The sequence below is a fragment of the Pleurodeles waltl genome, chromosome 11, assembly GCF_031143425.1.
Source record: "Pleurodeles waltl isolate 20211129_DDA chromosome 11, aPleWal1.hap1.20221129, whole genome shotgun sequence".
NCBI lineage: Eukaryota > Metazoa > Chordata > Amphibia > Caudata > Salamandridae > Pleurodeles > Pleurodeles waltl.
This window is the reverse complement of record NC_090450.1, coordinates 242,032,437-242,060,149: the sequence shown is the minus strand read 5'-3', so window position 1 is coordinate 242,060,149 and position 27,713 is coordinate 242,032,437. Positions and strand designations below refer to the sequence as shown.

The window sequence follows — 27,713 nt, the reverse complement described above, 5'->3', positions numbered from 1 at the left end:
TTCAGAGATCCCAAACTCCATATCGTTTTCTGCTCCCAATAGGACACTGCACTTAAAAGATATTTCAAGGCACTTCTCATGTTACTGTGTGGAGGAGATAGGCCTACAATAGCAAAAAACAAATTTAGCAGTATTTCACTATCAAGACATGTAAAACACACTAGTACATTTCCTACATTTTGACAACCCTGCATTCTGCCCATGGGCCTAACTTAGGGGTGGCTTACATGTAGTAAATATGAAGGTTTGGGCCTGGCAAGTGGGTGCACTTGCCAGGTTAAACTGGCAGTTTAAAACTGCACACCCAGACACTGCAGTGGCCGATCTGAAACTTGCTTACAGGTCTTCTCACGTGGATGGTACAATCAGTACTTCATGTCCAGTAGTAACATTTGATTTAAAGGCCTTGGGCTCCTCTAGAGCACTTTACTAGGGACTTTCTAGTAAAGCAAATATGCCAATCATAGAGGAAACCAATCAGTAGCCCAATTTAGACAGAGCACTTGCACTTCAGCATTGGTCAGCAGTGGTAAATTGCCCAGAGTCCCAAAGCCAGCAAAAACTGAGTTCAGCACAGGATCATAACAGGAAGTCAAAAGCCAAAAGGACAGGGGAAACCAGATCAAGAGTTAACAGGTATAACAGTATGTATTTTAAAGGTTTCTCTAAATTCCTTAGATCACTTGTGAGTCAACCGTTAACTACCTTTGCACAATTTATGATTTGATGGTTGCCAGATAGAAGCTGTTAGAATTTATAGGCCATGGCCAATGCATTAACCAGATGATGTGGATAACCAAACCCAAATATCTTTTCAAGGCTTCACAGTGGAGGAAATTCACCCTACTGTGATAGAGCAGTGACTGAAATAATATAAAATTCCCTAGCTCTTGTAACTTAAAGTTTCAATTCTGTTAAGGGCGTGGCTGTGAGGATTATGTCCTCCACTTTAATGCATATAGCAGCCTTAAAACAAACTACCTTTTTCAGAAAACTAAAATGGGAAAAGAAAACATCCTAAGCAATTAGTTCATGTAAAATAGTCCATTGTCACTGTACATGCCCACTCTTTCTTCTTGTAAGAGCTGCTTCCCGATGTAAGGCTTCAAACTGCCATTGGCTCAATCTTGTTTGGAGGAGTCATTTCCTAAAAGAGAAAACAATCCTGTAACTCCTTTCCACAAAATTTTAGATATCATACATTGCTAGACAACATAAAAAAATAAAATTGAATTATGATTACAAATCATACACCTCATCATGTACATACAGTCGTACACCATACTATGTTGTCATCAACATAACTTTCTCTTCACAACAAAACCTTAAGTATACTTATACCCCATGAAATCAGAAACTTCACAATGATGCAAACACTTAAGGGCAGGAACAATCATCCTTGACACGGGTGAATAATCCTCACTTCCATGTCCTTAATAGAATTGAAACTTTCTGTTACGACAGTTAAGAAATTTTATTTTCTGTCAGACCGGAGTTGAGGATTATGCTCGTTCAAATCTTATTCATTTCAAGGGTCGCCATATCTTCTCCCAGTTTAAAACAGAACGTCTTAAATGTAGAATCTGACAACCAATCTACCATAGTCAATATGTCCTCTAGGCGAGCCCCTAAAGAAAAAGCTTTAGATGCCACAGTACTTCTTGCAGAGTGTTCGCCTAACACAGGGATGTCAATTCCTGCCTCTTGCATGACACCACTTATCCAGCGGGCTATGGTAAGGGAAGAAACTGCCTTGAACGGGTTATGTAGAGCAATTAGAAATTGGCGTTCTCCAACGAGCAAACTCTTTTGATATATCATATGTCTTAAGGCAACAGACTACACTCAACTTTGGGACACCCACAAATTATGTATAAGAAACAATTATGGAATTACATTTCGCCCATTGTGAGATATGAAAGGTAACCCCTTCCGGGGTGAATACCCTCCTTGTGATATCCAGGGCTTGTACATCCGAAACACGTTTGCAAAAAATCAAACACAAAACATGGCCAACCTACCTAATACCTGTTTCCTAGAAAGATATTGATTACTTTGCCAAGAGGGAAACAAGTTAAGAATCTTATTACCATCCCCCAGGGTGGAGTACCTGGGCACAGGAGCCACCAAAAGTCTCAATCCTCTCATCAATTTCCTAACCATTGGTTGTTCACCCACCTGGAAAATCTTTATGGGCAGATGACGTGCCGAAATGGTTGAGCAGAAAGTATTTACTGATCTGTAAGCCATACCATCATTGACCAATGAGGATAAAAAAAAAAAGATCGGAACAACTGATTCCAAGGAATCAGACTCCCTCTGCACACACCAACGCACACAGCTTCCCCAAGCAGACTTGTATTTCTTATTAGTCCATGCACCCAAGCCTTGGACAAAAGACTTTGAGCTGTTTCCTAAAGTCTTCTTATTTTCCACCTAGACCTGTAATCCTCCATGGTATGAGGGGCAGTTTTCCCTCCAGGACTAGATGGTGAAGATTCCCCAGAGAGTCCCTCAGAGTGTCTTGTCTCTGGGGTAGATGGAGATGTAAAATCCTAAGAAAGGTCCGTCGTCACTGGAAACCATACTTGCGATCTCCAAAGAGGCATGATCCCTTCCAGATTCACTGTTTGTTGTTAGACCTGTGTCACCACTCGCATCAGCATCGTGAACGGGGGACTCACATACCCCTCTTCCAACCTCCAGTCTTGTAAGAAACCATCTGTCATCTCTGCTTGCGGATCCAGCCTCCAACTGAAGAACCAATACAGCTGGCAATCAAGGCAGGTGGCTAAAAGATCTACTGAGAACTTCCACCGGATCCTCCAAAGTATCCTGAACACTTCTGAGTGCATTTGCCAATCAATGAGCTCTTGAAGGTGGCAAGACTATGTTGGACTTTCCCAGAATATGCTCTGCCATCGCCAACGTGTTGCGATCCAAGCTTTAGTGCCAGAAACCCCTTTGCCAGCTCCACTAGCATTTTGATTGTGGACCACTCCCCCCCCCAAGTTGTTAATGCACTTCACTTCCGAGATGGTATCCCTCTTCAGCAGAACTGAGTGACTTGCATTATCTTGTGTCCAGCACTGGACCAAGAAGGAGCCCACCAGGATTCCAGGTAGTCAATATGCAGGGATTTCTCTTAGGGCAATCATTTACCTCCTGTGGACACACTGGCACAGCTAACCTCCCAGCCAGTCATGCTGGCATCCGACTCAACCACAAACTCCGGACTGGAATCGAAGATGGCCCTCCCTTTCCGGTCCTCTATGTGAGTCAGCCACCATCTAATTTTTTTTCCTTGGCATCATCTGACAACAGTATCATCACAGAATAAGTCCATCCTTTCTGAAGGTGATGTGCTTTCAATCATTGCAGAGCCCTGTAATAAAGGAGCCCTTTGAAAATTGCTTGAAAGGAAGATGCTAACAGGCCCACCAAATGGGCCAACTGTCGGAGCGACGTGCTACCTGGCCATGGCCTTTCTGAGTTAGTGACAAATCTTCGCCATTTTCTTGGAGAGCAGACTCAAAGTGGACTCCAGAGAATTGATCACAAAACACAAAAAGTTTGTCTGCTGAGAAGGGACCAGCAGGGATTTCTGTTCGTCTGTCACAAATCCCAGACATTCTAGGAAATCGAGCATCACCTGGAGATGTGCAGAGTGTACATGGGCATTGATCCATCAACAGAATGTTGTCGAGATAAACAGTTAAACATAAACATACTCACCTGGTGCAGAGGAACTCCAACAGCAGTTTGAGCACCTTGGTGAAAAACCAAAGGGCGGACGACAGCCCGAAAGGCAATGTCTGAAAATTGAAGACCCAATGACGCCAAAAGAATTGCAGATATCTGCAATGAAACTGGAAGGCAGGGGCCGTAATTGGGGCCCAACCGTACCAACCACTACCCCGAGCATAGCAGGTCTAGAAGGAAATGGATTTCTTCCATCTTGAAATGGAGATATAACAGCCATTCGTTGACTTTTGAGGTTGATCACAGAACACTGGCCCCCATCCCTCTTCTCCGCCAGGAAGATGTTGCCTACAAACCCAAATGAGTGGAGTGTTGAAGGCATGATAGCTCCTTTCCTCACCAGTTCCGTTACCTCTTGACTGATGAGGGAAGATTGACTCTTGTTAAAAACTAAAGGACATGGTTTGGAACTGTTAATGGGTGGCCCCAGGAATTCTAACTGGAAACTCTGGATTATCTGTGCTACCCAAGCATCAGACGTGACCTCCCTCCACTTCTCTTTGAATAGAGCCAGTCGCCCTCACACTTTTTAGTGGTAAGAAAGAAGAGTACTCACCCTGGGCAGATCCTTGCGCATCGCCATGTCCACTTCTTCTTCCCCCATAGGAGCCCTAGAAACAGCGGGAGGAGGAGAAGTTGCCAAACCTCAGCCTTGATTTTGCCCTGGGGGGTGGGGTCTTGGGCTTTTTGAGAGGGCATTTGTAGTGAAACGGATGAACGAGCGCACCTGCCACATCAAGCCTTGACAAAAATCTTGGATGAGAAAATCTTCTTGATAGAGGTTTGTGCCCTATCAAATGAGTTGAACGTGGCAACAGATTTCCAAACTCGTTTATAAAGGGGACCCCGAGCAACCCCCTTAATCTGTGGGGCCCGCTTCTGAAGCTGCCAGTTCCCTTAGCTTTGGGTCGACCTTAATTAAAAGCCTCTCTGCTGAGAGTGCATAATTTGCATTACCTAGAAGTATGACCCCAACCAGACAGGATTTGGGGGGATATGAAGTCCCGACTGCTTGGCCTCCTCTGCCATATCTTAAACTTTTGTAAGTTGCCCCGTAATGTCCAAAAGCTTATCCTGACACGACCGCCAGAAGCAGTTGGTGCCCTTCTTGGGGTCCCTAATACACTTCAGCAAAAGTGTAGCCATGGGTTCGTCTGTCTCGGAAGAGAGGACCACCTTGCCCTCCAAATATGGACAGGGGCATTCCACCCTGACTTCTGTTTTCTAGTGGCTTGCTTAGCCTCCAGGCCACGTAGATAGGTACTTTCTCACTTGGCGACCACATGAAGGACCTAGGATGAAGTAAGTAATCCAGGTCTAGCATATTCACCACTATGGTATCCGCCGAGTTGGTCAGAAGGAAGCGAGGTAGGGGAGCCTCATCTGAAGAAGGTCGCCATAGCCTAGAAGGGCCCGGGTCACCATTGGAATCTCCTTGGGAATTGTCATCCCGCATGTGGTCAGGTGCTGAGACCTACTATCTGAATTGCAGGAAGGCCTTCTTGAGGTGCTTGAAAGCATCTTTATTGATGCCCTGGTCAGCTTGGGTACTTGGCACGGAGTTGTCAGACATTCTGCCTCTGCACTGGATTTTGGGTGTGCCTGTGTCAGCTTCTCAATTTGTTTCTCTATGGGCGCTAAGGCTATTGACACAGCATATTGTATTGAGGCGCCCACTGCCTCACTAAACTGTAGAGGCAGGAAAGAAACAGACTCCTCCTCCAGAATATACAGCCTCCCATTCCTGCATGCTAGGAATCACTGTAGCACTATGAAGCCTAGCTGGTATGGAGAGTCAGGGACTAAGTGATAAATGGGACCACACCATATAAGACGCAGAAAGTAGATAGCCTGGGCCGGTCCCTTCGGTGATGCATAGGGGCTTGTTAAGGCACCAGTAGGCAGCAACTGGCCTCTGTCCCAGAACACGAGTAGCAGGCCTAAACAGGATTATGAGCTCTCAGTGGGCAACACTGCCTGCAAGGTTGGTGTCTTGACCCCATTGTATCAACAAGCCCAAAACTACTGCCACTGGGCATGTGAAACTGACCCAGGCAGAAACTGCACAGTGCAGTTAATTTTTTTTTTTTTTTTACAGACCCTGTGGGCGTGGTGGTCCCCTCACATGCACAATTGAATTTATGAGGGCTGGAGCCCTAAAATACAGACTCTTTGAAGAGCATAGAGGCTTCCAAGCTGTTCTGGGGCACCTGCATATGGGTCCATGCCTTGCAATACGAGACAAGGTCTCTGTGACTGCTGAAATGGTGCACAATTCTCAAGGAGCCAGAGGGGCATCCCGTTTGCTCTTATGAGTGGCCTCAATTGGTCAAAGGGCGGAACTGATAGCATGCGGCTCCCGCTGCAACCTGCAAAAGAAATAAGCATTAAGCACCCGAGGATTAGTTGGCAGAACTACTGTGAAAAAAACATTAAAAACAGTATATAAGCCATGAAAAACACATTAGATATGCACCACAATACAGGAAGACAATAAAAGCACTTAACTCATGGCTGCTGAGCAGCGAAGAAAGAGGGTGCAAAAACTGCACTATATTACATGAATTGATTGCTGATTGTTTGGGATGTTTCCTCTTTCCCTTATGGTTTTCTGGAAAAGGTAGTTTGTTTTAAGACTGCTGTAGGCACTAAAGTGGAGAAAGATGAGCATAATCCTCACTTCTGGTCCTGACATAGAATTTATCATAATAATTTGTTTTTTTTAAGGCATAGCCTAACACTATAGCTTAGATTTGTAAATTAGACTTTCTACACAAAATAAATAGAGAACACCGTGATTTACACTAAAGAGGTATACAATATCCACCATTTGTTTCCAGTATTCTTATGATCTAAGACTGCTGTCAGATGGACCTCAAGGGTCTTTTGTCTAATCTTCTTGAATTACTTTGGTGAATCAACATCTAAGAACAAATGCTCTGAAGCCAGTCCTTTGTATTAGTGGATCAAAAACACACACATTCTACTAAGAACAGTGGCCCGATAAGGATATTTTCAAGGGTCAGAGCTCATCTCCTTTTCAACTTAATAATGTTCTTACAAGAAAACCCAGGACAGGAGTTGGCCCAAATAGACCATATTAAAATGCTGCCAAGATATTGTCTGTGATCTGATTAAAAATGGGGAAAACAAAGTAAGAATGACAAAAATGCAAATCTTTTTCAGCCGAGCAGTCAATTGTTCAGGCTGTCTTTTTATATCGCAGCATATTTTAGAAGCAAGTGTTTAAACATTATGCTAATGATTACAGGCCTGTAGAACGTGAACTGAACCAGTAGCAGCAGACCTTCTGCCATGATGCCTTTCAGTTGGTACATTGTACTCACATATCTAATGCTCCAGCAATGTTGTACTTGCTCAGCTTTTGCTGGAAGTCTTACGGACATTGGTTTCATGATTCATGGAACTCATCTGAGTGGAGTATTCCTTAATTTAATCTGGAGGAGGAAGGGCTACACGTATCTTATAATTATTTGCTGCAAAATACCAAAGTGTAATTGCAGTTTTTCTGGTTCAGAAAACCAAGTACCCCCTCCATGCTCTGAAGGAGCCTTTTAACATTTCACAGGTGAACACTTCACACCAGGCTATTTGTGCCAGCAGTGCATTACTAGTTAACAGCAATTCAGACAGTTCATTCTATTCCCATTTCAGCAATCAAGTCCATGCTCACTGTAGCAAATTTGCCTTTGCTGAATGATCATTCTGGATTTTTTGTCTTTTTCTAGAACCTATTTTTGCTGTGCTCTGCACACTGCTCTTTAGTGCGGCAAAACATGTGCTCTGGTCTTAAAATGGTATTGCTAAAATTGGTTTCACCCAGTTGATCTATGTAACTTTGCATAAACGCTGTAGTGATGGCACAGAAAATGCCCTAATGTCACTAATGGCATACCAGTTAAATGTCACGTGGGCTACAGTATTTACACCCACCCACATATATAAAAAATATATATGGTTGCCAAAGACACTTCTACCCTGGCTGGGCTGTATTTTTGCGGCTTTAACGTGTGGTAAGAACATGTGCTTTTACCATATGGTAAAATCTATTTTATACATTACCAAGTTGCCACCAAAGTGTGCTTTGTAATACCACAAAAAAAGCACACTATATATTTTAAGAAGTGTGCCCTCATCATGACTAAATGCCTAAGACTTATGTCCACAGTGTATGTTCAGCTACACTTTCAATAAGGCATGCCTATATGTGGCTAACACGTGTTTTGCAGCTTTGCTTGGGAAAAGCTAGAAAATAATTCAAACCTATTTTCCACTTAATCTCTGATTTAGTGGTCCTTTAGAATTTTGATGACTTAGTGGGCAAATACCTATTTTAAAAAAAAATTAGGTTGTTATGCCTGAACCAGAGCTGGCCTAAAACCTATCCTGCCACAACGACTATTACCTATTCCTCAGTCAAGTTGATGATTTTGCCTGAAATAGGACAATAGCCTGATCTTGGGTTCTGGAAGGAAAAAGTGTTGTCATCAACTTGCCACCTAGTAGGCCTGTTGGCAGAACAAAAGAAAGGCTTAATTAACTGTTCTTCGTTTGCCTTGCCAACGCCAAATGTGGCTGACAGTTTCTGCCTTACCAGGTCACTTCTAAACTCATTAGTTCTAACATTAACAAGAATAACCAATTCTGACAAGACAGAGGAGACAGGAACTCTTCTAAATACGGGTGCGGTTAAAGGCCTTACTGGAATCCCTCTATAGGGAAGACATATTCGACTACCTTAGATTAAGGATTTCTGGTAATATTTACCATAACTCTGACCACAGGGGAACCCTGGCTAGACAAATAACTAGTGTCTAGAAGCCTGCCATGAGACTATGGGCCTGCAGGAGTGACCTCAAGAACCTTTCTAGTAATACTTTCCACCTGTGGAGTACCAGGACAAGATACTGAGCTTGACCTACTGGTGTTGCACCAGAGTTGGGTCAGAAAACCATGTTTGTCCAACTCAGAGTGTTTTGCAAAGTGGAAAACAGGCTCAGTGGCACTGCACACTAAAGGTGTCCAGCCTTGTTGAGCCCTCACTCGCTATAGCTTCCAGCATTGCCCCGCTAGATGTTTTTGAGAAGCAAAAAAGTGAATATGTCTTGTACCAGGGTAAGGAAGTAAATCTACCCAACAGCAGAAACGACCTTGGTAATCTTGCTTAGTACCCACTTAGAGCATTTGGCGCCTGAACCAACAGCTTGAGTGGGAGCTGAAATAATGACAAATCAAACTTAGAGTGCCACTGTCTTTGATCTTGCCCCAGTGAAGGAATTCGATTTCCATTTCAGAGATTAAGTCAGAAGGTAAAAAGTTTGACCTAGACAGCCCTCCGGGTGATCTGATCTCTGCTCCATCATAATCAACCTGAAATTGCATGCAAGTCATAGAGAACCATATACTGTTTTTCAGTGGCACTTTACTTTTTACTTTTGTTGTAGATGTTCTTTATCTTAAGACTTCAAAAATGCAATTCATATTGTATTATCACATTTTAATAATTGTAATGTATTTTTGTTCATTGAATATTTCACTAGTTTTCTATATTGTTTTTAGATTATTTTTGTTGTATTCTTTGTTTGAAATTGTTATTACTGCTTAAACTTAGCACACTGTTCTCCAGGGATTGCCTCCTTCACCGCAACTACCAGGGGTTGAACAGAGATTCTGGAAGAACTGTGTTTTGGTCTAACCACCGTCTCACAAATTAACTAACTTTCCGACTCTCGGCCAGTGCTAGAAACTCCACAGTCAGTTACAAACATTGTTGATTTGGTGAAATTCATTGTGAGATTCTTAGTGACCCAATTTGCAATAATTCTAGAGAAGCGTTTATGAAATATAATCTGTAAGAAAATGTGTTACAATAGAGTAAAGCATCATTGGTCTACTAACCCATGACTAATTTACAGGATGTCCACATGAAGAAACTGACATCAGAAAGTGGTTGGTTAGTTGAGGTGGGTTGACCTCCTCAAGTAAGTCACTGTCTTGTTGGGTACAGTAAAAGATTTCAGCAGTTTAAACCGAAGTTCAACTGCCGCTAGTTATGTCCCAGAGCAGACAGGCTTACCCTAATGAAAATGTGTGCACGTACCAAAACAGATCAAATATCCAAACCACAGCATAATAACAATGACCCAAAAACGGTCAAATCCAGTAAAGGGAACTATAGATATATATATATTTTTTTTTAGCAATTTAAGAGAAAATGGAGTAAAGAAGCGCAAAGTGACAACTCTGGTCAATGGTTGCGGTAGAATAGAACCTAGGCGCTCTTTGAGGTTGACTAAAATAGGTCTATTTGGGTACAGCAAGTAGATTGGTCCAGTTAGGGCCCGGAGGTATGGAAGTCTGAAAACGTTTTGAAGTCTCAATCTGAAAAGGGACTTTGTCATTTTTCTGAGGGAAAAAAGTGTCCCATGAAGGACAAAACCTGAAATACAATCCAACACCAGTCAGATATGTTATGCAGTCTGTCACCTTGAATCCTTGGAGCAATAGGTTATGAAAAAGCTTCCAATTTTATTTACTTTTTGGTCCCCAAGTAACCACAGGAGTACACTTCCAACGCTCCTGGCATCTCAGGGGGTGCACTTAGAGACTCTCAGGGTGTCAGGCAGAGGGCATCAGCAAAGTACAGTCCAGTTTAACACCAGCTACCTGAAATATTCAGTAATTTGTTGACCCTTCTACATAACCAATGAAATGTTGTTCAGATAGCTTGTAGATTTCTCCTGAATGTCCATCAGTCCTGATTGCATAGAGAATGTATTATCCAAACTTGGGGTATTCATGATAGTGTTGCACTAACATTAGGGGCAGCTAAGTCATGTTAATACTACAAATTAAGAACTTGAAATCACATCAATAAATCCCAAATAATCCATATATTTCAGTGCCTTTCTGATAGCCTACAATAAATCCACTGAAAATTAAGATTAAGAAGATGTTGTTTTCTTTGGGTAACAACATGACCTGCACTCTTTTGTCTGGTTTCTTGCAGCTACTATGTACAGCAGTGCACAGATATATTTGGTCCGGAGTTCAATCTTACAAGAGTTGTGAATGCTGCACAACAAACCAATGAGAATTATGGAGGTTGCAATATACAGAGCAGCAACACTGTCTTCCCCAATGGCATGATTGACCCATGGCACATCCTAGGATTGACCCAAAGTACAAGTTTGAAATTACCTGTTGTACTTATGAACGGTAAGTGTCTTTCTTTAAATTGATTTATTTTATGTCCCGCTCATTTATTAGTAGGAGCAGGTAGTTTTAAAATTGATATGGGCAATAATAGCTAATGCAAACTAAAGCTAAATGCTCATGTTTTCATTGCATTTTTTTTTCAACTTGCATTTCCTTTGTTCTTCATGTAACCAGGTTTCTATGGTGTGGTAAAACAAGCACTGGCAGACCTAATAAGGATAGCTTTTGATGTCTGATTTCATATGGCAATATTGAATGTATTATGTTTTGTAAAAGAATGACAATATTTGTATGATTTTAAGGTTTCACATGTTTTTTGTGCCTGTGTCTTGTGGCAAACATATTGTATTCAATACATAATGCATACAGTTAGGAAGGGTCTTCAGTTTAGCGTTCTTCCGCTATTGGTTTGAGACATTGTGATAATCCACATGTGAGAATAAAATGATACTGTGTGATGATCCAAGATGTGGTTAACACAGTATCATTTTATTCTCACGTTTTTTCAGCTTAGATGAGTTTGTCTTTTTTTTGTGGAATGTATGAGGAACTATTTTATATCTGAAAAGCAGACTCGGTCTTCAGACACTTAATTATTAATGTCATTCATGGACTGTGAATACAAAGAAATGTTCTGTTTTGCACTGCAGCTTAGAATATTGTACGTGCTTTTATCACCTGTGGCCAGGGAACATGATTCTCCGTGCAAACCAAAGGTGTAAAAGGCCAGTCCCCCTTTTACCTGGAGCACCATGAGGTTGCCACTGATCATCAAGCTAGAACCTGGAAAGTTGCAGATTTGCTATACAGCCAGCAGATTTGCTGAAAGGGACATACAATTGCTAGAAAGCTGCATTATACAGCCAAAGGATGTCCTCACAGAAGAATGCAATGGAGATGAAAAGCTGCAGTTACACTGTGCAATCAACAGAAGTTATCACAGAAGATGAAGGATTGTAGTTGTATTAAAGAAAAGACCAGCATGCTCATCTAAAATATTTAACGTAGGGTGGAGCAAGACCTGGGGCTGTGTTAAACAGTCTCTTATAAAAAAACAATTGCTAAGGCAGGGCAAGAGGAGGCAAAAAATTCAGAGGATGGCAGTACTTTCCAATTGTCTCAGGTTTTACTGGATGCACAATTAATGACTAATCAGTTGAATGTTTTTCCTGAATTCTGGAATATCAATATAATGTAAGAAAGAAAATCAATCTGTCCTCCTCCACTATGCATACATAGACTTTGCAAGAGTGAGTTATGCAGCCTTTGTATTTATTCTATCAAAATGTAAAACCATACTCGCAACGTAGAAAATGAAGGAAATTGCGGATCTTCAGTGTTGTCATCTTGAGAAAATGAATACAGCATTGCCCTACATCTACTGTTTGAGTTTTCCACAGCCGAAGATGAGTGCTGGAAAGCTGAAGTCTCACTTTGCAGCTTACAGATGCCATCACAAGAGAGTACAATGGAGATGGAAAGCTTGTTGTACTGCACTGCAAGCAACCCTCTTACAGAGGAGAATACAAGAACATTTGAAGGCTGAAGTTGCGTTTTTGCACCAACAGATGTCCTCACAGAAGAGCGCAATGCAGATGGAAAGCAGACGTTGTGCTATACTACCAAGAGAGGTCCTCCCAAAAAGGTGCAAAGGAGATGGAATGGTGAAGTTGGGCTATACTACCAATGGTGGTCCTCACAGAAGAGTAGAGTGTACATATGAAACTTGTTGCACCCTAATGCCAACAATAGTCCTCACAGAGGAGTGCAATGGAAAGAGCTTGTTGCCTGATACCACCAAAAAATGTACTATGGCATCATAGCTCTTCCTGGGTGTATACTTCTACTTTGGAAGGGTGAGGTACGCAAAAGACACACAATGTCGACACCTCGATAATATACATATACTACTTTTTTGCACTTGGGTCAAAGTTTTCCTCAAACAAGTGAAATAAACAAACAAATATCTGCAAGATCACATATGCCATGGAATTTCTTCCTCCATTAATCTTTCCCCCTCCTTGCAGCAGTCAGGATGGGTACCGCAATGGAGAATAGCAGTTGCACAACTCTTCTGGGATGGCGCTAACATCCAGGAATTTTTGCACACAATTAATAAGTGTGGCTGCCTCAACATGGTATCGGATAAACGTGCGAGGGGTGCAAAGCTGCTGCAATTAAGTCATTTCTCAAGGTCCCTCGCAAGTCAGAGACAATTGCTTGAGGTGTCATTAACACAGCTGTGGGTATGTGGTTCAGTCTAGAAATTTGCACATAAGCTCTGCCTAGTGTTATGCCTTGTGCTAGGTTTTCTAAAGGATAAATAAATATACCAAAGTTGGTTGATAGTGAAGAGCCAACATTGCAATATACAGTAAATGTCTAGAGTGCTGCGGAAATAACTGAAGACACCCTGCATATATAGTCACTGGGAGGTTCAAGGGTCTTAAAAGTTCTGTTCACGGGGAACTGTTTTGAGGTTCATGCATATACCTGCAAGGGAAAAATGCTGTCACTAAAAGTGAAGGAATCCAGTGACTGAAGTGGGCTGGTTCATTGACATATACTACATGCTGTGGTGTGAAGGAGGGAGCATTATTTGAGTAACATGTAGAAAAAACATTGTTAAAATGGTGTTGATTGATCGTGTTATACGGTTCCTACTAAGATAATAGGACTGTGTATTTAGGATGGCAGAACTTCAGAATGTGGGGATCTGAGTCTTTCCACACCATCAGAAACCATCAGCCCAACTCATAGCCAACTCGAAGTGCCCCACCTACAAGCCAAACCCTGCTGGAGAGAAAGGTTATATTGGCAAATTCTTAGACATGACACTGACTCCTCAGGAAAGTCATGAAAACAGATTTCACCCTTTTGTTGTATTACTCATGCATGCCCAGGTAAAAAAACAAGAGTGATACAAAATAAGTTTTCAGTACATTTATTTGAACAGGCGTGATCTTTCATGGAGAAAATGAGGTGCGATCATTGGGCAGATGAAACAAAGCAAGGTAACCAGCATAAGGAACATGGAAAAGGACAATGAATAATCCAGCCATGAGAAATGAATTCTAGATGTTCCTACCTAACCCTAAGACCATACTGAGAGCCCAGATATCAGGGGCAGAGCCTAAGATCAGATCTTATGGTGAGATCTGATTTGCTGCCAAACACTTCAACCAGGAAGTGCTGGCAGCCATCTTGGGACTAATATACATGATAGCACTTTCTGTGTTTGTGAGGGGCATTTAGTAATGTTGCCACTGTTTTAGTGACTTAATATGTATATTGTCCCTGTTTCTCTTTTTATTACATATAAAGGAGCTGGATGTAATTTTATCCACAAATGGTGTAGATCTCCCGAAGCCTGGGGCATCGTATATTGTGTCTCCTATATGCGGATGACTCAGTTCTTATTGCCCAAACAGGAAATGGTCTCCAGAGGTTATTAGAATTGTTCACATCTTTTATAGAAAACTTAGATCTTAAAGTGAACTTCACCAAGTCCTTTACGATGATCATGGGTCATGAAAAGATGAAGTCAAGGAGGGGGGGGGTCATGATAAATAGAGTTCTAAATTGTAATTACCTTGGTATCCCTTTTTGATATGCCCCTAATGTGGGCTCATTTATTAAAAAATTAGGAAAAATCAGTTGCAAGGTGCCATGGAAGCAATTCTTTTTTTTTTTGCCAGGTTTGGAGCCAAATAGATAAAAGAATTGCTACTTTTATATAAAAATAAATGTGTATCAGTTGAGCTCTCTGGGGCAGGGGTGTGGGCCGTATAAAACTTAGTTGTCTCCAAGTGGTGGAAAATCACTTCATTTGTTATACCTTGCAAATCCCACCCACCATAGTTTCATTTATTGGAGCTTGGTATGGATTTCTTGGAAGTTATGGCTCAGATCCCCCCTATAATGTTATGGTTTAGGATCTGGCTAGCACTGGAGCTCGCGTTTACAAGATCTGTCATGGGAGATTGTGTAACCTTGGATAGAATGGAGGTTTCTATTATCATGCTTGAGAAGAACAAATGTAAGGCTTCACAAGAGTGCACTTATTTGTTTTCAATGGATGGAAACAATAGGAGTTGGTATGGCTGTTATAAATTTTATAAGGACCGCACAGGCCATTAGAAGAAAATATGAGAGTTAATTATATATTCCTTCTTTGGTTGTAAATTATAAATAGATCTGAGATGATATGTCATTTTAAGCTTGTGATTTATGTTTTAATTAATTAATACTATTGTGTGGTGGGTTATTTCTGTTTTAAATTATGGGTGGCTGTTTTATTCGATTCTTTTATGGTCAAATATGACCGAATAAAATGTTCTTGATTGATAGCACTTTCTAAATAATTTACAGAGCTGAAAATGAGAACTAAACCTTAAATGTAGGAAAAATGCATTTTAAGGAATATGAATGTGTGTGTATAGGTGTGTGTGTGTGTGTGTGTATATATATATATTTATATATTCATTGAAAAAACAAAGGTTACAGGGACATTATAGTTAGGGAATATAATTTTTTTTTAATGTAGAAATTCAATTAAAAAACAAAGGTTACATGGACGTTATAGTTAGGCTCACATTGTAAACATACCAAATCATCAAAATTCACCTGTTAGAGTTAGTTATCTCAAGTAACTATTACTTGTGCCCTAAGGTAACTGTAACTCACACCCCCGCCATGCACAGTTTTTTGCTAAATAATTTTACTGCAAATATTACATTGATATTATCAAAGATGTAAAGAGTGATATATTATGTGGGGTAATAGCAGTGCACGGCAAGGGCACGAGCTATAGTTACTTGAGATAACTCTAACAGGTGAATTTCTATGGTTTGGTACATTTAAAATGTGAGCATAACTATAATGTACCTGTAGCCTTTGCTTTTTTCAGTGAATTTCTTTGTTTTTGTTTTTTTTTTGGATGTAAAGTAATTTTCAGTACTATGGATTAATTCTACCGCAACCATGCACAGCTTTTGGCCGTGCGTGGCAGCGGTTGGCCACAGGGCCTGGCTTGCAGCCGGGTCCTGCATCCAGCCCCTCCAACAACCCAACCCTGTGCTGCGCACAGCCTTCACAAGCATCAGGAGTTCCCGCTGGCCAGTCCCTGTGGCCAACCCCTTTAACTACCCAACCCTGTGCTGCAGTGGGCATGCAGCACCCCTCCTCAGGCCTATGTCGGACCGGAAATGCCCAACCCCCAAAGCACTGCCTTTTTTTTTTTTTTTTTAAATTTTTTTTAAGGGGTAGGGGGGCACCCCACCAGGCTTATCTCGCCCCGGGGTCACCATCCCCTGGGATCTGTCCTAATTATTCAATTTTTTGGGGGGTGAAAAGAAGTCTGGGTGGCCCGCCTCCTCAAAACTGATCTAGGCCCCAATTCATGGGGCCCGGTCATATGACCTGGTTCCCCTTCCACGGCACCCAGTGGCAATACTGGGGACTGTAGGGGGAGCCTGAAGGCAACTGCGGTGCCAGCCCCCCCACCTCATATGGGAGCCGGCATTGCTAAAGGAGCTCCCTCTCTGCGAGAGCAGTTTCCTCTGTTTTCCTGCCAGCATCTTGCAGGGAAACAGTGGAAACCTCTGCTCGCAGAGGGGGAGAGCGGTTCAACAGCTCTTCCTCACTGCAAGTGGGGTGTGTGCTCTGGCTTGGTGGGAGCTGTCAGCTCCCGCCAAGTAACAAAATACAGCTGTGTCCTGGGGTGGGCACCCCGGGACATAGCAGGAGCCACCTCTGGGGGATGCCGGTCCAAAGGGCCATTAATGGCTCCTTAAGGGGAGGCCTTCTCCAATATATTGTATTTAATGTCCTCGAAGGTGGTGGACCCCGGGGCTGCAGGAAGGCCACGCAGCCCCCCACCTGCGTTTTATTTTATTAGTGCCCCAGGGAAGTGACGGCTGCGGGGGGGGGCTGGGCAGCCCTCCTGCATTGTATTTTTTAATGCCCTGTGGAGGTGGTGGTAGAATTGATGTATAATATCAAGCCCTGCGGAGGTCGCGGTCCCTGGGGCTACAAAGGGGCCAGGCTGCAGCTCTGCATATTTCTATTATTGCCCCAGGAAAGTGGCAGGCCCGGGGCTGCGGGGGGGAGGTGGGGCAGGTGCCACCTGCATTATATTTACTTCTAGTCGTGGGGACATGGCAGTCCCCAGGGCTGTGGGGGGCTGAGTGGCACCACTGCATTATTTATTAATGCCTCAGAGAGGTGGCCATGCCTGGGGCTGCAGGGGGGGCAGGTGTCTCCCCACATTGCATTTACTTCTAGCCCCGGGAAGGTGGCAGTCCCCGAGGCTGTGGGGGGAGGGGGCTGGGCGGCCCCCCTCATTGTATTTTATTAATGGCCTGGGGAGGGCGCAGTCCCCCCGGCGCTGCAAGGGGAAGGCTGAGTGCCCCCGCATTGTGTTTACTTAATGCCCTGAGGAGGTGGCGGGCCCCGGGCTGCAGGCAGCCCCCTGCATTACATTTACTTCAAGCCCCGGGGAGGTTGTGGTCCACGGGGCTGCAGGGGGGGGCACTGCCCCCACACTGCATTTTATTAATTCCCTGGGGAGGTGGGGGTTACCGAGTCTGCCAGTGGTGGGCTAGGTGCCCCCTTCATTGTATTTTATTAATGCCCTGGGAAAGTGGTGGTCCCCAGGACTGCTGCAGGGTCCCCTTGCATTCAGAATTGTAATGCCCCTGGAACCTTACCAACCAGGGGCTTTCAGTAAAACAAGTGTGGAAGCCCCCGCACTTATCATCTTTTTTTTTTTTTTTTTTTTTTTTTCAGCAGATCCGTGGATTCATCACACTTTTTTGCTCTGGCACCCAGAACCAGAGCTAGTAGGTCAGGGTGTCCCTACCCTGGCCCCTTTTCTTTTTTTTCATCTTTTTCTCAGGTGCTCAGCTGAAGGCGAGCCCCAACATGGCTGTCAACACTTCTTACTGAAGTATTGGCACCCGATCAGATCTCAGCAAGAGATCTTGAGTGTTCGTGGAGCTTTCACGTCCTTATGTGTACAAATTTTGATTTTCTTTAATTTCTCAAAAACTACTGAACAGATTTACACCAAAAATGACGCTTTATGAACCAAGAGCTTTCCTTCTACCAAATTTGGCATAATTCCGTCCAGTGGTTCAGGCGCTATTGCTGTTCAAAAATCCCTATGGAAAACTGCATGGGAAAACAACGTTTTGGGACAAAAATGTGGCACACTTGAAGCCATCTTGATTGAATCAAACTGGTATAACTTAAAACATTTAATTAGAAAGGAACAAAATGAGAGTTTTCATTTTGTCATATAAATTATGGCTAGTGCTGTAGAAAAAAAAAATTAGGACATGTTTTAAGTGAGTTCTCAAATATCTTCCTCTTCTATTTCATTAAATTATTCGATATGCAGTCTAAAACATGCACTTTCAACACCAGCAGCAGACCACCAGTTAACTCCCTGCTAATCAGCAGTTTACTACAGTGTTCTAATGAGCAACTAGTGTGCTAACGTTCTGAATTTATGCCAAGAGTGTCGCACATCTGACCTCCATCTTGATAGAATCCAAGTGGAAAACTGAAAGCATTTTCTACTGTGCAGCAAGCTAAGCACAGATACTAAGCAGGAGGGTAATGATGGGGTATAGAATTGGGCAGCAGAGTGCAGGAGAAGTGGGCCGCGACATCAAGCTAAATGGAGGGCAGCGGCAGCACATTGGATTGTGCACTGCAAGAGGGGAGGGTGCTGGTGCAATAAAAAGGAAAAACTGGAAATTCACAAAAAAGCCAAAGGTTACAGGGACTTTAAAGTTAGGTTCAGATTTTACGTGCACAAAACCATCGAAATTCAGCTAGAATAGTTATTTCAAGTAACTACAACTTTTGCTCTAGGGTAACTAAAACTTGCACCCTCACCTTGCTTAAATACCCCCAGATATTACATCAATCATGACATCTTCGATGACATAATTGATAATATCACTGTAACATTTGCAGTCAGATTATGGATGAGCAAACTGCATGACGAGGGCACGAGTTCTAGTTACTTTAAATAACTCAAACAGCTATGTTTCATCATTGGTGTCCCATGATCTAAGGCACTATTTTATTCCATTTGAATACCCGAGTTATTTCCACTTTTAAATGTATAAAGTGTATTATTAATATCTTGTTGCCTGTTTGAGGTTATGCTTTGTGCAGGAAGATTCTATTTCAGAATCGTCAAATACAAGATATTGGACCATTGTATTGTAATTGTAACTGTATTTATCTAGCGCTTACTACCCCTGACGATGTATCGTAGCACTTTTCAGCAAGTAGTAAGCTACTCTGAGACCCAAAAGGATTAGTGGTGGATTAGTATAGGGAATAACATGTATAGTATTAGTAAAGGAAAATATGAGTTAATTTGAGCGGTGGACATGTGAGTATGTTAGAGATAGGGGTGGGGAGAGTCCGTAGAAAAGGATAAGGGAGGTCATAGTAGTAAAATGAGGTTTGGGATGAGTCAAAGGAGAGATGCATCTTTGCTGCCGGGGTCAGATGGCATCAGCCTGTGGAGGGAGTGGGTGGGTTGCTTGTGCCGTTACAGCCTCACATAGTCATCTATGGTAATAGACAGTGCTCTTGCCGGTGGACAGACCCGTCTTTCTGGTCACTTCTCCGTTTTTCCAGCCCTGTGGGAGAACCACACACTCCCACATCTTCCTCTCGATCCCGGCTGAGTTTTTTTTTGTAGGCCTATCCACATTTTGGCCTCTGTCTGTTTCATTCCACTTAAAGCACTGCCTGCAGTACTAACGGGGCCATACTGGCCATTGTACTACTGTGGTAGGTGCCTTATAGATTTAAGATTAGGGGGTCTGTTTTCAGAGCTGGATATGTTTCAGTGACCCAATCATGCATTAATTGCTCCATTCTAGCTGTGGCCTCCTGCAATGTGGAAGCTGGTTTGAATATTTTTGCAGGTGTCCGCTCTGGTTCCAGTCCAGCCCTGAGTGCTAGTCACGTGCTGAATTAACACTGTGCCACTTGGTGGTTCCCCGACCCCTGCTAGAACTGTGACCCTCTCTGTGCTAGAATCCCTCACACGGTCTCCCAGTCTCCCTATAATAACAAATGGGAGGGGTTCAAAGAGGCGCAAATGGACATGTGAGGTTCGACAGTAGATAGCAGCTGCATTCGGCTAATGGTACCCCAGTGTGCCTCTGCTGCAGAAAAATGTTAAAGAATGTTCTAATAGCTTGTATAAAAACTGAATAGATAGTAGTGTGTTATGAAATTTATTTAAAATTGAGTTTGTTGGTTATATATACATTGCTGTAGATAAAACATGTTCGTATTTTCAAATCGTCTGTCCTTTTCTTAAAACAAAAAAAATCACCAAAACATTGTTAGGACAGTGTTTCTCTGGATAATACAGCGAGTGCATGACAACTTCACTTAGGCTGTTATCTTCATAGATGCAATACTCATCAGCAGGTGCTGCTGGCCAAGCAAGCTAGAGAAGTACATGAAGAAATTCAAGTTTAAAAGTGTAGATAGATGCGTCCGGTGCGTCATAGCTCTGACCCCCACGTTGGTCAACCTTGAGTGACCTGGGCAGCTCCCTGATCTGGCTTCAAAACGGAGAACTGCGATTGTAAATTGGGAACGAATCCTCCAGTTTTGTTGTCGAATAAAACGTTAGCTTCAAATTTTCCTTGAGTATGGCAATGTAATTATTAAAGGTTAAAGCAGGAAGTTGAGCAGGGGTTTCCGGTCATCAGCCAAGTAACCCATCTCCCTGAGCAGAATCGGCAGCTACATTTATACCCTTTTATGAAAGGGTCTGGAGCTGATTACAGGCCTTTGAATTTGGATATTAAAATGCGCCGGAGAGGAGTGAGCTCATGGCACATAGAGCCCACAACCTACAAACCTTTCAATAAATAAACCGGTTCTACACATACATCAGTTTAAAAAAAAAAAAAAAAGATTATTAAAGGTACTCGTTTTACTTACGAGATGCGAACTACCTATTTACTGTCTTGAGCATTTGCAAGAAAACGTGGCTGTCATAGATTACGTTATTCAAGCATGATACGTTCGTAGCACTTCACATTTCTTATATATTATCTTGCAAACATGAAGGGCAGTGACAATTACATTTTCTTCTGCCTTCGACTTTAAGCCTCTGTATGTTCCGTCGAGCTACAGTGATATAGTCATTCTTCCGTAGTCTGATGCACACTGGGGCGTGTTGTTTGGTTTTCAGAATCCCTAACAGATTCTTGTTTACACGGGTATGAAGGGCATTCACATAATGTTGACACACGTTAACAGTTGAACAAAACACAATACGTTAAAAGTTTGTGGGAATCATGTGATAGTTCTTAAACTGCCACGTTGGACGCAAATATCCACATGTTTATCGACTGTGTCACCTAGACAGATCAGATGTGTCAAGTTTCCCAGGTCCATGCCTGATGTGCAGCTCCAGACCAAGGTTTCATTCACTTCAAGGATTTGCAGTCATGTTTATTCAATTATTAAAACAACTATAAGTCCCACAGTTCAAAGAAACAAAACCTAGACTAGATCAGTACATTGCACATGGACCTTGGAAACTTGGCAGCTATGGCAGACCGCTCGAATGTCTACCCTGAGATATTATTTATTAGTTACTTAAAAGAGAAATTGGTGATGTGATGAAGTGAAGATTTTAGAAGTTAGGGTAGTCCTGAAGACAATATAGGTTGTGCCCCGATTATGTTGTAACCAGCATCCAGTTTACATATAGTACAATGGATTTATAATGATATGGTTGAAAGCGCACCTTGCCTCTTGTAATGAGCTCTAGAAGTAGTATGAGATACATGTTAATAGTGCACTGCAGTAAGGGTAAACCATAAGTGTCCCTTATAGCACAAATTGGTAATATGACCTAAATATATCAACCACATCTTTGACACAGATTGTATCTTTTTTAAATAGGTAACAAAGCAGAGTCCTGTTTACTCCCCGAACGGTCCCTTTCATTTGGTTGTGGCGTGGTGAACCATGTTAAATGCTGCTGACACATTCCGCATTACCAACAGTGCAGATGATTTTTATCCAAGATGTTTCTTTAATCATCGTCAAGAGTTAGGTAGACAATTTGGTGGCGTGTCTCGGGTGGGAGCTAGATTGACATTACTCTCAGCGTCTATGTAGTACAGGTTCATCCTGTTCTACACACCTCGCATAACTATTATTATAAAAAATTCAGCTTACAACTGTCCTTCCATGTTATCTGAATTGCATACTGTTGGACCTGACTTTTTGACAGGGACATCCCCAAACTTTTTGCCTCCTTCCTCCTATTTTTCCTGACCTGTTGTTGTTGCCTTTTGACCTCTGGGCACTTTACCACTGCTAACCAGTGCTGAAGTGCATATGCTCTCTGTGTAAATTGTACTACTGATTGGTTTATCCATGATTGACTATTTAATTTACTTGTAAGTCCCTGGTAGAGTGCACTACATGTGCCTAGGGCTCCTAGTGGGCCTGCAGCACTGGTTGTGCCACCCACCTCAGTAGCCCCTTAACTTTGTCTCAGGCCTGCCATTGCAAGGCCTGTGTGTGCAGTTTCACTGCCACTTCGACTTGGCATTTAAAGGTATTTGCCAAGCCTAGAACTCCCCTTTTTCTATACATAAGTCACCCCTAATGTGTGCCCTAGGTAACCCCTAGAGCAGGGTGATGTGTGGGTAAAAGGCAGGACATGTACTTGTGTGGTTATATGTCCTGGTAGTGTAAAACTCCTAAATTCGTTTTTACACTACTGTGAGGCCTGCTCCCTTCCTAGGCTAACATTGGGGCTGCTCTCATACATTGTTGAAGTGGCAGCTGCTGATCTGAAAGGAACAGGAAGGTCATATTTAGTATGGCCAGAATGGTAATATAAAATCCTGCTGACTGGTGAAGTCGGATTTAATATTACTATTCTAGAAATGCCACTTTTAGAAAGTGAGCATTTCTTTGCACTAAAATCTTGTTGTGCCCTTCAATCCACGTCTGGCTAGGTTTAGTTGGCAGCTCCTTGTGCATTCACTCAGACACACCCCAACACAGGGTACTCAGCCTCACTTGCATACATCTGCATTTTGAATGGGTCTTCCTGGGCTGGGAGGGTGGAGGGCCTGCCCTCACACAAAGGACTGCCACACCCCCTACTGGGACTCTGGCAGACAGGATTGAGCTGAAAGGGGGCTTGGTGCATTTCTTAGAGACTCTTTGAAGTCACCCCCACTTCAAAGGCACAACTTAGTATAAAACAGGGCCTCTGCCCTACCTCATCAGACACTTGCTGGAGAAGAAACCTGAACCAGAAACTACATCCTGCCAAGAAGAACTGCCTGGCTGCTCAAAGGACTCACCTGTCTGCTTTTCTACAAAGGACTGCTGCCTTGCTGTTGGCCTGCTGCCTTGCTGAACTCTTGTCTGGCTGTAAAAGTGCTCTCCAAGGGCTTGGATAGAGCTTGCCTCCTGTTCCCTGAAGTCTCAGGACCAAAAAGACTTCTCTCTTCCTCTTGGACGCTCCGTGCGCCGAACTTTTCGACGCACAGCTTGTTCCGCGGCAAGAAAAACGCCGCACACCGACGCTGATCGACGCGACGTCTTCGGGACGACCGAAACTTTGACGCACGGCCTCGCAAGGACAACGCCGCCCGACATCCCGGGAGAAATCGACGCGACGCCTGCCGTGAGATCAAAACTTTGACGCACGGCCTCGCAAGGACAACGCCACCCGACTCCGCAGGAGAAATCGACGCGACGCCTGCCGTGAGATCGAAACTTCGACGCGCAGCCCCGCAGAACGACGCGCAGCCGAAAAACAAGCAGGAAAATCCACACACAGACCCGGGACATCTGGTACTCCCCGCAAACCACAGTAAGAGACTGTCCGCGCGCCGGAAAACGACGCCCGACTCCCTGCGTGGAAAATAACGACGCAAGTCCGTGTGTGCTGAGGAGAAATCGACGCACACACCAGTTTTCCACGCACCTCTTCTCCTGTGGCCCTCTGAGGAGATTTTCCACCAGAAACAAGGTACTTTGTGTTTGAAAGAGACTTTGTTTCCTTTTCTAAAGACTTAAGACACTTTATATCACTTTTCAGTGATATCTTTACAAATTCGTATTGCAACTTTGATCGTTTTGACCTGAAGATACCCAGATAAATATGATATATTGTTCTAAACACTGTGTGGTGTATTTTTGTGGTGTTATGCTATGGTGTTGTATGATTTATTGCACAAATGCTTTACACATTGCCTTCTAAGTTAAGCCTGACTGCTCGTGCCAAGCTACCGGAGGGTGAGCACAGGCTGATTTTGGATTGTGTGTGACTTACCCTGACTAGAGTGAGGGTTCTTGCTTGGACAGAGGGCAACCTGACTGCCAACCAAAAACCCCATTTCTAACACATACATTATTACCTACAAAACTCATCATGACCGTATGCTCCTCGCAGCTACTTAAGGTATTGTTCTACCCTTGAGAATTTTTTCTCCTCCCTTAAGACTTCTTGGGCCATAATAACATCTTGATTTCTATTCCTGAGCAGTTTGCTTATTTTCCTCCTATTGCAACCCAATTTCAGTGTCTAGCTCGTTCCATACCTCATGAACCAATCATTGGTTTGTGTCACCTTTGTTCTGATATACAAAAAAAAAACACTGAGGAGTTCCCCGACCCATCACAATTAAATGGGTTTTCCTTATTCACGTGTTTAGCCAGATGGGGGAAGAAATACTCAGCTCACTTCCTCATTTGAAAAAAAGCTTGGAGAATGAATACTTCTTACCAGCTTTTATGAAAGTTCTGGGTAAAATGTCCCCCTCCTCTCCTCACTGCATTAAGGTACTGAAAATAATGGCCTTCTGAATGTGTTCTTTCTCAGCTGCACAGTAACTCAAACACCAAGGCCTTTCCATTTACATGCATTACAAAGGGTGGAGTGAGCAATTGAATTGCAATCGGTTATGTAGGCCTAGTTTATTATTACACCAGTGAGGTTCTAAAATAGTTGTTTATTCTCAATTCAAGTCACGATTTATAGCGCACAGCTACTCACCCGTAAAAGTCTCAAGGCGCTGAGGGGGTTGTCCTTTGTACTTAAGTTGGAGGGCCAGGGTTTAAAGTTCTCTCTGAATTAAGGTAACAATGGTGACTGCCTGAGTTGCAGGGGCAGGGTGTTCCAGCTCTTTGCTGTGGCGTAGGCAAAGGATCATCTGCCAGCCGAGGTCTCCCGTATGCGTGTTACAGTGGCTAGTGCCTGTTGAGGGGTGAGGTCTGGTAGGAGAGTTGAAGGTGATGTAGTGGTTGAGGTAGGTGGGTTCTAGGTCGTGGAGGGCCTTGTATGCGTGGATGAGGAGTTTGAAGTTGATCCTTTTCTCGACAGGAAGCCAGTGGAGGTCTCTTAGGTGATTGGTGGTGTGTTTGCGGTGGGGAACATGAAGGATGAGTCTGGTGGAGGCATTTTGGATGTGCTGTAGTTTCTATAGGTTCTTCTTCTGGGTGGTGCTGGTGTAGAGGGCATCGTCATTGTAGAGTCTACTGGTAACCAGTTCGTGGGTTGCGGTCTGCGGCAGTCCTTTGGGATCCTTTTGTAGATCTTCTGGAGAAGTCGAAGTGTGTGAAAACAGGAGGATGCGACTGAGTTGACTTGGCGGGTCATGGTGAGCAATGAATCAAGGATGAAACTGTGGTTGCGTGTGTGGTTTGTTGGGGTGGGTGAGGGGTGCCAATGGTGGCTGCCCACCAGGGGTCGTCCCAGGCTGATGTGGAGGGTCCCAGGATGAGAATCTTGGTCTTGTCAGAGTTGAGCTTGAGGCAGCTGTCCTTCATCCCCGCGGCAATGGCTTCCATCCCATCGTGAAAATTATTCTTGGCAGTTGTGGGGTTTTTGGTCATTGATATGATATACTGGGTGTCGTCGACATAGGAGACGATGTTCAGCCTGTGGTTCCTGATGATGGACGTCAGCGGGGCCATGTAGATGTTGAAGAGTGAGAGACTCCGGGAGGGGCCCTGTGGAACTTCACAGCTGATCTCCATAGGATCTGACTGGTAAGGGGGGAGTCTGTGTTCTGCCGGAAAGGAAGAAGCATATCCATTGTAGGGCCTTTCCATGGATGCCAGCTGCATGGAGTCTGGAACAGATAGTGTGGTGTGAAACCGTGTTGAAGGCATCCAATAGGCCCAGTAGGATGAGGGCTCCTGTATGGTGAAGGAGCCAGCGGATGTCACCTGTGGCGGTGAGGAAGGCGGTCTCTGTGCCGTGGTTGCTTCTGAAACCTGATTGGGAGATGTCCAGAATATTTTTGTCCTTGATGTGCTTACGGATTTGTGTGTTGATGGCCTTAGCTGGGAAAGGCAGCAGAGAGAGGGCGCGGTAGTTCTTGAGGTCCAGCGGGTTGGCCAATGGTTTTTTCTGGAGCAGACAGATCTCAATGCTTCCAGTCCTTGGGGAAGGTAGCTGAATCTATGGAACAGTTGAGGGTGTGGCGGAGCTCTGGTGCAATGAAGGTGTTGGCTTTGTTGAAAATGTGGTGAGGGCAAGGGGTCTGTAGGGGTTCTGGAGTGGATGCTGGTCATGAATGAGCGGGTCTCGTCCATGGTGAGGCTTGTCCAGCAGTGCAGGATCTGTGACAGTTCGGAAGGTTGGAGCTGGGGGTTGTTGGAGGGCTCTGAGGGTCTTGGGGTCCGAACCTGTTGTCTATGTCTTCGATTTTTCACTGAGAAGTTGGCTAGTCTGTTGCAGAGGTCTTGAGATGGAGGGAAGTTTGCTGTTTCTGATTGAGGTTTGGCGAACTCTTTGACCACGGCAAAGAGCTCCTTGGTGTTGTGTGCGGTGACGCTGATACAGTCCTGCAAGGCGGCTTTCCTGGTGGCTCTGATGAGGTGGTGTTGGGATTTGATGGCAGCTCTGAAGGCCTCGAAGTCTTCTGGGAACCTGCTGTTTCTTTGAATTTTCTGTAGCCATTTGCAGGTGCTCCTGGAGTGTGGGGCAGAGCCAATTGGCCTTCTTAAGGTGGGGTTTAGCTGAGGTCTTTCAGAAAGGTGCTAGGGTTTTGGTGCATTCGGAGATCCATTGGTGGAAGTTCTGTGCTGAGATGTTAGTGGCTGTGGTGAGGGGTGGGGTAAACTTGATGAGGGTGTTGGTGAGCTGTTCCGAGGTGATCTGATTCCAATTTCTGCTTGGAGGTCAGAGTGTGCGAAGTGGATGGTCGGTGTGGTGATCGTGAAATGAATGCAGTGGTGGTCAGTCCAGTGAAGCATGGAAGTGTTGTCGACGGTGATGTTGTTGCTGGTGGAAAAGATGGCATCAAGAGTGTGCCCAGCAATGTGTTGGCGAGGTGACCAGTTGCTTTAGTCCTATTGTGGTGAGGTTCTCGAGAAGGGAAGTGGTGTTGATGTTGTAATTGCCGATGTGGTAGTTGAGGTCACTGAGGAGGAAGTAGTTCTTGGAGGCAAGTGTGTGAGTAGAAGTGATACTGACAATGGAGTTGCTGAAGGGTGGGGGGGGGAGGGGTGGGTGGTCTGTAGATGAGGATGCAGCGGAAGGTAGACTTGGGGCTGGCGTTGATCTGGAAATGGAGGTGCTCCGTTAAGGGGGAGTTTGCTTCCGCATTGATTGTCAGACAGAGGGCCGCCGCCTGGGGGAGAAGGCTTGTCTTTGCGGAGCAGTTTGTAGT

General features: G+C 43.8%; 1 protein-coding gene across 1 annotated transcript in view; it reads left to right on the top strand.

The window, feature by feature from the left end:
* The window catches only part of LOC138265619 (putative serine protease K12H4.7), a 313,417-nt gene that overhangs the window by 243,852 nt on the left and 41,852 nt on the right, over positions 1 to 27,713 (top strand). Inside the window, exon 8 of the mRNA XM_069213485.1 lies at positions 10,793 to 11,001. Coding sequence (XP_069069586.1) covers positions 10,793 to 11,001 — 209 coding nt within the window. The remainder of the gene's footprint in view (positions 1 to 10,792; positions 11,002 to 27,713) is intronic.